This window comes from Harmonia axyridis, chromosome 7 (assembly GCF_914767665.1).
Source record: "Harmonia axyridis chromosome 7, icHarAxyr1.1, whole genome shotgun sequence".
NCBI lineage: Eukaryota > Metazoa > Arthropoda > Insecta > Coleoptera > Coccinellidae > Harmonia > Harmonia axyridis.
In genome coordinates, this window is record NC_059507.1 from 25426452 (window position 1) to 25442013 (window position 15562).

At 31.6% G+C, this 15562-nt stretch overlaps 1 protein-coding gene across 7 annotated transcripts; it reads left to right on the forward strand.

The window, feature by feature from the left end:
- The first annotated feature begins 4912 nt into the window (after window positions 1-4912).
- Window positions 4913-15263, forward strand: LOC123684332 (protein giant-like). Of its 7 annotated transcripts, none has more exons than XM_045623554.1 (4): window positions 4913-5048; window positions 6521-7115; window positions 9215-9408; window positions 14689-15263. In XM_045623554.1, the coding sequence occupies exons 1-4, from the start codon at window positions 5034-5036 to the stop codon at window positions 14893-14895; spliced, it is 1011 nt and encodes a 336-aa protein (XP_045479510.1). In that variant the 5' UTR covers window positions 4913-5033; the 3' UTR covers window positions 14896-15263. The 7 variants fall into 7 exon arrangements, with proteins under 7 accessions (XP_045479510.1, XP_045479509.1, XP_045479506.1 ...); XM_045623553.1 differs by lacking the exon at window positions 4913-5048 and adding an exon at window positions 5379-5414; XM_045623550.1 differs by lacking the exon at window positions 4913-5048 and adding an exon at window positions 5394-5609.
- The last annotated feature ends 299 nt before the right edge of the window (window positions 15264-15562 follow it).

Consider the following 15562-nt stretch of genomic DNA (forward strand, 5'->3'; position numbering starts at 1 on the left):
ATATAAGATTGTTATTTTAAAATACGGTAAATTAAAATAAAAAATCGACGTGTTTCAGGATTATTTCTCAAAATGATCTGTTTAGCTGAAAATGAATTTGTTCCATACTTTACGGACACAGCGTATGCAATAACGCACCTATACCGCAATGGTTCGTGGTTTTGTTGCCACACCGCGAGGTGAAGCGGTGACAAGTGCATTATATATATACTAAGTATGTACTTTCTATACAAATTAGCATCCTTTTTACCGCCAAGTGCGGTGGTACCCCTCAAGAGCCTTACCTCTTTATTTTACCGCGGGTTGGTCCTGTATGTCAAATTGACAAAACCCCAAATTTCAAATTAACATTTCATTTGAGTGAATTTATTGCGGTAAAATCGAAGCATCTTTTCTATCGCTGTCAAAGTGATAAAACCGCAGGATTTAATTGACATTTTATTGTTCAAGAAAGGATACCGCACGTTTTATTAGAGAAAGTGCCCCCCTGTCAAACTGGCTGAATTTTCGAAATGTTATAGTCACTAAAAAAAATGTTCAGCATGCACAAGTTTTTCTATAGTCTAGTTTTGACGCTAGAGGCTCTTGAAAACTTTCATTTGTTCTCCATTGTTGAACAATACGAAAGATTATCCTGAATAATCATTATAATTCTGAGTAATCAAGATGTGAACAGTCAATAATATGAGATTCTATGAAAAGCATTGTTCTCTTATGTTGTTTAATGGACATTTTATTGACCCCCTGTCAATTCGGCTGAATTTTTGAAATGTTATAGCCCAAGTAATTAAAAAAAAAAGTTCAGTTTGCACAAGTTTTTCTATAGACTAGTTTTGAAGCTAGAGACCCTTGAAAACTCCCATTTGTTCTCCATTGTTGAACAATACAAAACATTATCCTGGATAATCATTATTCTGAGTAATCAAGATGTGAACAGTCATTAATATGAGATTCTATGGGGTTGTTACATTTGGTCAATTATACAGTGTGTTTCAATTACTCACAATTCTTAAAGTTCAATGATTCGAAAATGGTTACAAATTGCCTTAGCGATCTACAATCAAAAAAATGTTTATGAATTCTTTTCTACACCTTGTTCTATATTACATTCAAAAAATATACGGAGAGTTCCTTTCAAAAGATAGCGAAAATTTTATTTGAAAATGTTCCGTACCTACTGAAAAATATTTTTCGAAAAAGGATGAGAAATATCACAAATCTTTCTATAAAATGTCCCTGAAAAGATTTTATTCTCAAATCTATTGTATTGTATCTTTTTAAATCTGTTATTGTAACGTCAGGGATTTCTACAGTTTAAATCTTACACTGTGTCTATAAACTTATATAGTTTAGGGTATGAATCTGCAAATGGATGGATTTTTCAGTGGGGAACATTTGAAATGTAAGCTTCTTTTTGGAAAGAACACTTCGTAAATTTATTCGAATAGCCATTTTCGAATAACTGTGAGTAGCTGGAACACACTGTATAATTGACCATGCAATAACACATCTAACAACACCAAAGAAAAATGATTTTCATAGAATCTCATATAAATGACTCTTCACATTTTGATTGCTCAGAATAGTGGTAATTATCCAGTATAACATTTAGTATTGTTTAGCAGTGGAGAACAAATTTACAGTTTTCAGGAGCTTCTAGCGTCAAAAGCCTTGTGTCTATTGAGCATTTTTTTTGAATGACTTGGAATAAAACATATAAAAAATTCAGCCAATTTTACAGGGAGCCACTTTCTCTAATACTGTGTGCGGTATCCTTCATTAAAGACAGGTATTTAGTTCTATTCTCAATTCTTGAATTCTCATAATATATTGTTAATTGATCGCCATTTCTTTACACAGTGGATGAGGTTTCATATCAATCCACTCGAATAATGTGAGAAAATGAGTTTCACTAATATTTAATATAGGTACCTATAGATATACCTACCGAAAAGCATGAATAAATATGCAAAACGATGGAAGCTATAGGTACAGAAAGTTTCGCAATGTCTAGATAAGAAACTTTAGGACGGTTTTATTGACGTCGAAAAGGTCCTTTTATGACTACCCAGAAACCGGAAAAAATAAAAAACCTTTTGTCCTGAACTGCGAATACGCATTTGTGCAAATTTTAGAACTGTTTTTTATTTCATGTTGTTCCTAAATTTCCTAGAAACTGTTTTTACAATTTCACGCTGAGCTTTGTTGCGAAAGCTGATTCGTTACGCATTTTCTCTTCCTTCAAAGACCGCTTTCGAAAACCCTCCTAAGTTTTTTGCAATGTTATAGGTAGTGCGTAATTCCACTAGAAAGTTTTTTAAATTACCTATATCAAAAAATAACTAAATGATATTGAGATATGAATTTATATAGATGTAGGTATCTAGAATTCCTCCTTGGAGTGACTTATATACAAAATGGCGGCCTATTTTCTGCTTTCTGACTATAGGTCTACATATTTCATTTCATATACATAAGCCAAATTGTATTATTATTATATTTGTGTAGATAATGAAATTTAAAAAATTCAATAGAAGTTCGTGGAATGAAATATGTACCCGATAAATGTTTTAAAATATACGATTTTAAACGTTGGTATCTTAATTAAAGAATTTTCTTATAGTAATATTGAAATTATGTTTCACCAAGTGATAAGCGAAGAATTAATTTCTATTATAACGTATCTATATTTCTCAAGTGATGGATTTTGAAACTGATTCCTTAATTTTGATGTTCATGGATCAGATTCTTGTTTTAAGAAAATCAATGCTATACCTATAGCAATAAATTCAATACATAAATATCAGAACGATTCGATTTTCGTCAAAATTGATTTCGAAGGTGTTTTATTGATAATAATATATTTAAATGATAGATGAATAGATTCAGTAAATAATGACAATAATGCAAACCAAGACATACACGAACAGTAAATACAAATTTTAGGAACTGGATAGAAAATTACAGAAAAAGTGAGATTATAGAAAAAACTGTACCTTGAGTCACTGAAAACAATGTTAATATTTAAAAAGCAATGCAGCCCTAACTTCTTTGAATACAACTAAATCCATCATAGTATCTGAGATATCTGTTCAGCAATGGATTTTTATAAAATAAAAATTCATCAATACTACGTAATTTCGAATAATTATTGATGATAAATTACTTTGTTCAATAATTAAATTTGAAAACCAGAATAATGTTTGTATGCAAAATCGATTTCAAAACGATGCAGATCTTTTGCATAGTTAGATCATTTCGCTGTTCATCTTTGAGATTCTTAAATAATTATACGAATAAAAGTTAAATTCAAATACAGACAATTGGTAATAAACTGATCCATTAATATAATGAATATAAAACCAAATTATTTATTTTCAACATTTTGCAACATCGTGAGAACACAACGTGCATAAGACAAGGACAATAATTTTCAAATATGAATAAATATACGTTACAACAATTAGGTATTATACTTCAAAATTGTACATACTCAAATTACACCCTATATATTATTCAGGAATAGAAATGTGTTACCAATAAATAAATAACCTCATAAATAATAACAAAACCATTAACTTTGGTTTTAAAAAAGATCGGCAATGCAACTGAAAGGACTTCTTCATAATTAAACGCCAATCAGAGAAACTAAGAAGGCAAAATTTTTTACAGGTGTTCAAAATTCACACTTAATTGTATCAATAAACAAAAAAATAATTGCAACTGAAAATTGTATAGAATTTGTTATAGGTAACTATTAAGGTTTGTCAATAAAGTTCATTCTCTGTACTTGTTTCTTAGAATTTATCGTTATAGTAGTAGTTAAAGTATAGTATTCAACTTGCGGTAATGGTCATAACTCATAAATAACATCATTACATTATATAACTTCATCTGCGTGAATTATGACCTACACTACCGCTCGTTGAATAATATACTATGAAACTATAAGCAAAACTCTATTACTCTCATTTTTGTTCTACAACATATAAACACTTGTATTAAGAAGACATACAATCAGTAGATTTAAATATACGTAATGAGATACCTCCAAGATGAAAAAAAATGAATTTTAGGCTTTTTGATTTCCAAAAAAGTTCGGCACTGCAACCGAAAGGACTCCTTCATAAAACCATAATTTTATAACTTTTAACTGCCAGTAATAAAGCTGAAAATAAATGGTCAGCCCCTTTCATAACAATCGAACTTAGCTTAGCTCACATAGAATCAGTGGATTTAGACATAATGAGGTAGTTCTAAGATCACAAGAAAAAGTCTTAAATCATTTTTAACGATCAATGAACCAAAATACGTCTTTGAACTATAAGCAGAACTTTATTACTTTCACTTCTATTCTACAACGCATAAACACTCATATTATGATTGAGAATACAAACAATTAGCACATTTAGATATATGTACCTAATATACAGATACCTCCAAGATAGAAAAATGAATTATAGGCTTTTTGATTTCCAAAGAAAATCGGCACTGCAAGTGGAAGGACTTCTTCATAAAATTCTTTGAACTGAAACCATAATTTTATTACTTTCACAGAAGTGAGTGTAATGATGCTGAGAATAAATTTTAAGCCTTTTCATAACAATCGAATTGGTCTTCCATAAGATCATTAGATTTGGTCATAATGAGACACTTCTAAGAGTTTCAATTCATTTTCAACGATCAAGAAAGATGCAGAACCAAAATAGCTACCCCTTTCACAGAAAGTACATAATATTGTCTTTGATCTAGGTACTAGGTAGCAACATAATAGAGATAATATGAATGCTACCTAGGAATCCTAGGATTACAGAGGGTGGGCGGGTTAGTCCAATCTCTTTTCGGTCTCCCATTGGCTAGTGCCTTGATGACCTCTTCTCCCAAAATTTGTAGATATATGTCGAGAAAACAGGTCATACTGTAGTTGTTACTATTTTACTATAGATTGAAGTGCCCGTGCTGCTCTTCGGTAGGATACGATATTTTGGAAAGTGAAGTTATCTAAAAATTGAAGAAAGTGATTATTTTCAGTGATGACATATAGCACAGTAAGTACGAATTATTTATAGAGTTCCAATAGATAATAGAAAAATGAATTCTCATCACTTCAGATCAATAAATAAAACGAATAATATATTTTTTTATACTTGATTACCCCAACTTGTGTGAAAAACTGCTTTTCTTTATTTTTTTTTTTTCACAACCACTTATTATTATCCTCTCTACTATTTTCATCAAAGAATTCGTAAACCTTCGTGTGAATTTATCTTCATATTCGAGCATATGGCCAGTGATGAGTAGACGTGTTTTTCTTGAGCTCCCCGTTTTAATCAATATACCTAGATATAAAATAAATAGTAAATCTAAACTTAGTTCACCGAAAAATCCAAAAAATGAAGTGTTTTTTTAACCCGGTAACAATGGTTTTGACAATCGATATAAAAGAAGAAATTGAAAATTCAATAAGTATTGCACTCAACAAGTGTATAAGAAGCGATTCATTTATCGAGTCGATTGTACACAATGTGACTGAAGCCGTCATAAGAACTATAGAAACAAGATTATCGCAAATGGAAAAAACAGTGAAGAAAATTCAGGATAAACAAAGTGTATTGAAATATAATTTTGAACATAAAATTCAAATTTCGGATAAAGAATTAAATTACATTTGAGAGTTGTGAACAAATTGTATTACGATGTTTGAATACATTTTTGATTTGATTTCTTGACTAAAATATACTTTCAATCAAATTTCAATATCTTATTATTATTTTCAGGAATAAAGAAATCAGGCGACCAATTTGGACTAAGACCAACGTTTCGTACATATATATATATATATATATATATATATATTTAGACTTTATCGAGGCTACAGAGAAAACCAAACTAAATAAGTTCGAATTGAAGGGACAAATTAATATACATAAATAAAAGGAAACAGGGTCGGACTTTTAATATTTGCTTACCAAGTTCATTCAGTCGAATAAATATGGTTATTCTGATTTCTGAGTACAGAGAATATTGGAATTGATGGTGAGACTTTATTAAATGTATAAAAACTAAAAATAAGAAAAAACGACATACCTAAACACTAAAAAGTCTATTATAAAATTGCAATTGCCGTCAAAACCGATTCTTGAATGAGTAATGTTTTGAATTTTATACAGATGTCAAGTGTTAACATAGCATACTTTAATGAAATTGGTAAGCAAATATTTGAACTCCGACGACTCTGTTTCTTTTTATATATTCATTTTTATCACTTCATCTTATATCTATTTCATTTTTTTCTGTAGCTTTGATAATGTCTAAATATATAGACGAAATGTTGGCTTAATCCTAATTAGTGATTTTATCGATCAATTCTGTTCACAAGCTACATAATTTATTTCGGATCTTAATTTCAACTACGATTAATAATAATAATAAAATGGTTTATTCTGTAAACTACAGATTGTTTGAATACATTCTTCAAAGGATAATTCGAGTACTAAATGATGAAAAATTTTAATTTCAGATGAAAATTATGGATTATAATGCACCTATCGACCTCAGAATCTCTAAGTCCAAGTCAAATGATTCTTACTCTGACACAATTCGCAATTCACGAAATATTTTATTGAACCAATCACCCAAGAAACTCCAAGAATTACTTCATAATTCAAGTATGCAACCTAACTACGGAGAAATCAATGCACCAACTCAAATAATAAATAACAGAACAAATCTCATAAGGAATTCCTTAGAATCGAGGGTACCAAGTGTGTCACCTGATAGCTCCCAGAAGGGTTGTTATGATTGTAAACAGACAAATTCCCAAAACGAAGAGATTAAACCATTCAAAATGGAAGTGATTTCGCGCAGGTTTTCGGAGTGTTCAATATTGAGTGATCAAGCCAACAATAATGAAAATAGAAAAATAGTTGAGATAGAAACAACGTCAGATATTCCAAAAAAGAGAAAAAGGTCAAATGATACTCCAACAACAGTTCACTCAGATTCTGGATTCAGTAGCAATGAAATAGAAGAGGATGAAGATTTATCAAAAAACCACCATTCAAAGCCATTAAGGATAGATATGCCTCCAATATCAGTTCCTCCTAGCGAAACAGGTTAGTGCATTCTTTTTTATGTGTATTCTTTTCAATATTAAATCATAATATTTAAGCGAGTTATTATCAAGTATCCTGTTTTCCTCATTTTCATTCAAACATCGTTATCAAATTTAGTATGAAAAGAACTACAATTTTCACATAATTGTTAGTTATTTCATCATCTCATTATATTATTGTAACAATATCAACTTCGATGTGATTTATTATTTTAATGGAAGAATAATACCCGTCTATCATAAAGATTATGATTGTCTGAGCCGACGGCCATAATTTTTTATATAATGAAAAATTCGTTCTCGTAAATTCTCTCACTTCTTTCACCTTCATTAGAATTTTAAGTAATCTGCTCTTTAAGTTATAACAATACAGGATTAAACATTATTAACATACTGCGTCAAAATGGGTTGAAGATACAATTTGTCGACAATACGATGAACACTGAGACGATTAACAACTGAATAATGTAGTTCATTAGAACCATCGGCAATTCGAGAATCACATTAGGAAATAAATACACTGTGTCTGTAAAGTATGGAACAAATTCATTTTTAGCTAAACAGACCATTTTAAGAAATAATCCTGAAACACGTCGATTTTTTATTTTAATTTATCGTATTTTAAAATATTAATCTAATATACAGGGTGAATTACTTTCGAGTAATGACGTCACCGTCATTTTTTTCAAATAGAACACCCCCATTTTGTCTCAATTTTCCGATTACTCTAGCTGAGCTGATTCCAAAAATGTATCACATGTTGATTCCAATTCGTACATGGTGTACAAAAATATCATAGTTTTGTGTGTGCTCATAAAGTAACGCGTAATATTTTTCATTAGTTAAATTAACAATATTATCAAAAATACTTATTGTCTAGCGGCAATTGGTTTGAATGTAACACCCTGTAGTTTGTTACATTTTTAGATTAATAAAAATGAGCTGTTTCCAAACATGTTTGGTACTTGTGGACCAGCATACAGAATATGAAAGAAGTTATTTCTTATCAATTTAAAAAAGGCATAGTCGTCTAGTTTTTTGTGAAATGCCATTATTTGTTTATTGCCGCTAGACAATAAGAATTTTTGATAATATTGTTAATTTAACTAATAAACAATGTTACGCGTTACTTTATGAACACACACAAAACTGTTGTATTTTTGAACACCCTGTACCAATTGGAATTAATATGTGATACATTTTTGGAATCAGCTAGAGTAATCGAAAAATTGAGACAAAATGTGGGTGATCCAATTTAAAAAAAATTACGGTGACGTCATTACTCGAAAGTGATTCACCCTGTATATTAGATTATTATTTTAAAATACGGTAAATTAAAATAAAAAATCGACGTGTTTCAGGATTATTTCTTAAAATGGTCTGTAGCTAAAAATGAATTTGTTCCATACTTTTCGAACACAGTGTATAGGTGGTGACATTGATCTGAAATTCATGAATGAACTGGTGAATGTTGGAGATCCGGAGGTGCCTACGGATTCCAGGAGATCGTTCAACCCATTTGTGGTCCAAGAAAAGATCAACTAATACACAAGAAATTCGATGTACTTGGGGGAGGAGGTGCTGAAAATTGGAAAAGTGTTTTGGTCAAAGAAGCTTACTACACCATGGAAGAATTCTGGAAATGCAAAATTGTTATCTTATATTGTTTGTCCATATTGTTTAATTCGCCAATTGACCATATACCTTTTCATTATTTTATTTTTATTTTTTATATTATTTAGGTATATTGATAATAATTAACATCTGAATAAATTACTATTATTATAAAAAAAATTCAAGTAGTCAACCCAGTTTCAAAATCACACACTTCGCAGGTTTTCCATCATTTTGAAATTTTTTCCCGGAATTGTAGAAACACCATATTCGAATTAATTTATAGTAGCAATAATAATAATAATATGTCAGCAGAAACCGTTTTTGCATACATAACTTACCCTACTCAATCAAATATTGCTCAAAATGACATTAAACAACCTATATCTCACTTATGCTTTATTTACTTCTTACCTCTAATTTGCAGAATATTGTACGACATCAAAATTGATTGAAACTATGAGCTAATTTTATTATTTTTTTCAGGTAAGTGTGACTCTAGTACGAAAGGGAGATCTACAAGACCGTTCAAAGCTATTACCTCTACAATGATTATAGATCCTTTACCGTTGAAAGGTCCTCTTGGAGATTTCGAGACATTCAGAAAAAATATTCTGTCAAGAGTTAATTCTTCGAACCAATCAACGAACCACAATATGCGAAGGATGGGAAATACAACTGTGAGTATATTAACCAACAAAAATTATTATCAATTATAAATGAATAATATGATTAAAATGTAAAACACTTTATTTCCGCGATATTTATATTGCTGCAAGAGAGCAATAGGCGCACGAATGAACCAGCACTCAGTAGCTCCCGACATGACATCAGTGCTTCCCTATTATTTCTGATATTCTTCTTGAATTTCTTATGATTCCAATGACGCTATTAGTTGGTACTATAAATTTTTCAAAAAAGTTAAAATGCTTATTCTTCATATTCCAACTCAATTGGATCTGTTGTCACTGAAATATCATTAATAATATTGATGTAGTTTATTGTAAGGTTTTCTATTCGATATACTTTCTGAATTTTCTATCGTTCTGATGATTAATAAGAAATTTTGCATGAATCTGAAAATGGACATTCCATTATACACAGCCAAAATCTCAACCGAACAGAAACTGAATTTTTTATCACGGAAATATTAGGTATTTCTTTTCAAATACTTTTCATGAATTTTGCACGAAGCTTTTTTTTTTCGATATTCTTCTTGAATTTTTTTATGCTTCTGGTTATTCCATCAACATAAAATTTTTCCTGATGATTTAATTTGTCATTCAACATCCACATACAAATTTTTCTCGGATAAATCCGCAGTTTTGAAATAAACAAAAAACACAAAATTCGAATGGCCGTATTTCCAGACTCCTAATGAGATTCTACCCAAACGAAATTAATCATGGCACTGAAAGTCCGAATCTATTTGCAAATTTCAAGTTTTTTGGTCATTCTGTTTGAAGGTTGTTGTGTATAAGAATGAACCAACAGATTCCAATTTGAAGAAGGATTTGGGATTAGTGAGTCCAAGATCGTTCAGCTTGAGTTACCGTTTGAGACCATTTCTAGCTCAAAATTCGGAAAGTACAGATATTATGAGAAAATGATCGGTTCGGAGACGAGCGCTCAATATTGATATCAAAACAGACATACAGTAGATTACAAAAACAATGTTCGTATCATAATGCAAAGTGTAGATTATTCGACAATATGTCTGCTAATAAGAAGGTTGGTGCGAGCGATGCTCTTCAAATTGAATCGTTTAAGTGCGGTTCTTGCAAACAATCGTTAGTTAAAGTTGGTTTCAAATGTAACATTTGCCCCAGTGTATATCATCCAAGATGTGGTTCGAAGTTGAAAATATGCTGTGGAGAAAATTTGATGACTCCAATCTCGAGCCAAAATAACACCTCGAGTATAACAAGTGAATCAGGCTCTGAAAATCTGCAGTTCTCAGGTGAGCCTACCTACCAGGATCTTCTTCTGAAACTCGTAGAAGAATTAGAATCCAAAAACTCGATTCTGATTGAAAATTCGTCATTATTAAAAGATAAAATCACGTATTTAGAAAATGAGTTATCTGAATTGAAAAAAAAAGTACACATACGAGAGGATACAATAACAACAGATGAAAATAATAAGACGAAACATATGCAGAGTAGGATCAACGCGGCTACTCCCGCGTATGGGAATGGGAATATCAGTGAACACAAAAATGTGGTTGCAAATGATCTCAAAAAGGAAATTTCTAGTAAACCTAAAGTCACTAAACCGATTATCACTTTATCAGACGTGAATAATGCTATGAAGACAATTAAAACCCCAATTAGTAGTAAGGAGGATACCACCGAACTTCGTCAAAAGGTGAATGAACCCTTATCGAACACGAATTGGCAGACTGTGACACATAAAAAGAGCAAAAAGTCTTCTCGACGGGCTTTGGTGGTTGGGAACTATTCAGGAAAATCTTCCATCGAAGGGATTGAAAAATTTAAACCCCTTCATGTAACAAACCTGAAGCCGGGGACTACCCCTGAGGATCTTTTGACCTTTCTGAAACCCAACTTCACTGATGTGAAATGCGAAGCTCTAAAATCAAAATATCCGGAGAGTTACGCATCATTTAAGGTATTAATACCAAAAAGCAAATTTGATAAAGCATTAGATGCATCTTGCTGGCCAAAAAATGTGAGTGTCCATCATTTTTTTCAACCTCGAGGTCCACATCCGACGCAAGTATAAGTGAATTTCATTCTACCAAGGTTTCCCAAAAGGTTCAGTTGAGAATTATGCAAATAAACATTCAGTGTATTACCAACAAACTAAACAATCTTGAGGTGTTTCTGTCAAGGGAATCTGCGGAGATCATAAGTGTCGCTGAACACTGGTGCAGCAACGAAAACATTGGTCTGATGGTGCTTCCAGGATATCGGCAGGCTGATTTTTTCTGTCGTCCCAACAGGATGCACGGTGGTACGCTGTTGTTTGTGAAATGCGACATTCAAGTGAAGAAATTGCAGGTTTCCGGATATTCGGAGGAATTGAATTTCGAAGTTTGTGGTGCGAAAGTGCTGTGTCGCGGTGTGAAAGTAGGGATCATCAGTATTTATAGGCCCCCAACAGGAAATTTTGAAAAATTTCTCGAAAAATTAACTGCTGTTTTGCAATTTTGTAGTAGGTTAGTAGACAACTTATTCGTATGTGGTGACATTAATGTTGATTTTCTAAAACCTGATTGTAATATGAGGAAACTACTTTCTGATGTATTTAACAGCTTCGGTTTGCATGTAACATCTCAAGAAGCGACAAGAATATTCACCAATGTTTCCGGTAGAACATCATCCTCAAAACTTGATTACATTTTGAGTGATGTTGCCATGGAATATTGTAAATCAAGGGTCATAGAAGCTAACCTCAGTGATCATAAAGTTTTATCAGTAGACTTCAAAATTCCAGTGGATCGTTTAAACATCCAACTGACGAATAAAAAATATGTTAGATCCTTTTCTGAACATAGAATTAAGAATTATGTGACAAATCTCTCTGTTGTTTGCTTCGATGAAATTTATCTAAGCAGTGATGTCGATTCATGTTTTCGAGCATTCGTGGATACTGTTACTCTTTTGATTCACGAGAATTTTCCTGCCAAGCGCATAGTCACCCAGAGTAAAAACTGGATAACACCAGAAGTTAAGCAGGCAAGTCTTCATTTGAAGAATTTATATTGGTTACATTCTGAAATAAAATCTGAACAGTCTTCTGAGATGTATAGTAAATTCAAGAAATATTATAATAATCTATTAAAAGTAACGAAATCTAACTTTTATGCAAATATTATTGAAAATTCACTCAACAAAAATAGGAGTGTCTGGAATATTGTAAACCAGGAAACTGGTAGGAAAAATATGAATCAAAATATCATGTCTCTTAATTTGCATGGAAGTCTCTGTTCTGAGCCTCCTATTATAGCTGCAGCTTTTGCTGAATATTTTTCTAAGATAACAACTGTAAGCCTTCAGCAACACTATGGAAATACTATATCTCTCATCTGCACAACATCTAAATTGATGTCTCATACTTTTTACTTCTATCCAGTGACTATAGAAGAAGTCCTAAATGTTATAAATTCGTTAAAAAACAAAAAAAGCACTGGTACTGACTGTATATCTTCACGAATATTGAAAGTTTCTTCAGTGTACATTGCAGGTCATCTTGCTCACCTGATAAATCTGTCAATATCAACTGGCATTTTTCCATCTTCACTCAAGTTGAGCACCGTTATTCCTGTACATAAACGTAATGATGTAAATGAAATAGTCAACTATAGACCAATCTCAATTCTTAGTTCTATTTCCAAAGTTATTGAAAAATTGGTATTGAAGCGTATGGTAGATTATTTAGATAAGTTTAATATTATCACAAGTTGTCAACATGGATTCAGAGCCGGTTGCTCAACTGAGACGGCTGCTGTTTCATTTGTCGAAAGTACCTATAAGTGGTTGGATGATGGTCTATGTGTCGCTGGTCTGTTTTTCGACCTATCGCGTGCATTCGATTGTTTATCCATACCATTTATAATGGATAAGTTATATAACTTGGGTTTCAGAGGAATCTTCTTGGAGTGGTTGCATAGCTTCCTGGTGGAGAGATCAATGGTCGTCAGAGTGGGCGACTCATATTCGAGCAAATTTAGTATCGATATTGGTGTCCCTCAAGGATCGGTATTAGGGCCTCTTCTGTTCATATTGTTCGTTAATGATTTACCTGAACATCTTAATTCTTATGAATTTTTAAAACTGATTTTATTTGCCGATGATACATCTATCGCCATTGCATCTACAAATAATAATGAACTCCTTTCTTGCTGCAGCATACTGATAAGGAGCTTCATGGACTGGTGTAGTGCTAATGCGCTCATTGTCAATGTGGAAAAAACTAAGATCATTTCTTTCGGAATCAGAGACACTGTTCCATTGACCCTCCAGTTGGGAGACGTGAAAATTTCTTCTTCGGAAAAAGTTAAGTTTTTGGGTGTCCATCTCGACAGTACTTTGAGATGGTGTGAACACATTGAAGTATTGAGTAAAAAGCTTAATGCATCCTATTATGCTATAAATAAATTAAAAGCTTGTTTACCATCCAAGTCAATTTTAGATGTGTACTACAGTTTGGTATACAGTCATTTGCAATTCAACATCTTGTTATGGGGTGCTTCAGTTGACGTAAATAGGATATTTTTAGCACAAAAAAGGATAATGCGATTGATCTTCAATATCAGCCAACTTTCCTCCTGTAGACCGCTCTTTATCAAACATAACATTTTGACGGTCCCTTGTATTTATATTTACAAATGTCTGTTGTTTATAAAACGTAACATTGGAAATTTTATTGGACTGTCGAACTATCATAATTATTGTACGAGAAACTTTGAAACATTGTGTTTACCTCAACATAGGACAACGAAATTTGAACTTTCCCCATCTTATAAGGGCATAAAAGTTTTCAATAATTTACCAGATGAAATCAAGAGATTGAATGAATTGAAATTCAAAAAAACTATAAAACGCATATTGATTGAAAAATCTTATTATAATATAGCGGAATACTTTGCAGATGGCCATTTTGCATAAATTTTTTTGGCTTATTTATAGAACTAGTTAATCACATTTATTTTGATCGGTTGTTTTTATTTTTCTTTTTACTAGGAACTTATCTCATTTTGACCTGTCCTATATATTCTTTTTGTAATGTCGAAGGGATTAATAAAGATTTGTTATTGTATTATTGTTATTGTTATTGAATAATCCAAAAAAAAAAAAAATAAACTGTTAGTTGTTCATTCAATTCTATAACTTGATCAAAATAATCGAATTTGTTAAGTATATAAATGTATATTCGTTTACTTGTATTCTTCATATGGTTTCAAATTGAATTTACAATTTTTCATTTCTTTTTAGAATACACACATAACTGACCCAGCCTACTGGGAGAAACGAAGGCGGAATAACGAAGCCGCAAAACGTTCGAGGGATGCTAGAAGACGCAAAGAAGATGAAGTAGCGATCAGGTGCGCTTACTTGGAGCAAGAAAGGATATTAATGTTACAAGAGAACAGATTATTGAAGGAAGCGTTACAAAAATATGAACAATACTACAGGCATTGAATTTGTCTTAGGAATTTCTGCTAATATGAATAAGATTTATGGGCTGGACTCGTATACCAAAATAACATACTGAAGAATAAGATAATTTAATGAACTGAAACGTTAGAGGTAAATGTTGTTATGTTCTATAAAATATTTATTCTTGACTGATAATACTGGATATCTGAGTTTACAGACTTCAGTCCGAAGCATTTCTGTGATTTCTTTTTGTAACATATTGTATTTCCAAATAACATTTGATATTTATTTATGCTGTTCTATTTTCATTTTTATTTATTTTTCCCGGAATGGGAAGTTTGTATGTATATTCCTATTTGTTGAACCTTTCTCTTAGAAGAATAAATTCCCATAAATTTGTGGACATTAAATTTTGTATTACTCCATTTAATTCCAAAGAAAGTATCTTCCATCGCTGATCCAGAATGGTAACTATTAATTGTGATCATTTTTTCATGTTTTCCTTTCATTTGGATTATTTGAAATTTTTCTCAATTAAATAGTAAATATACATGTCCGAATCAAAATAAAAAGTTTTGATTTGCATGTTTTTGATTGAACCAAGGTTGAAGAAATGGGGTGGGGTTACTGGGCTAGTTAAAAATAAAAAATTTCAGAAATCTCGCAAAGACGAAGAATGAAAATTTCTCCATAAAATGAACCAATAATA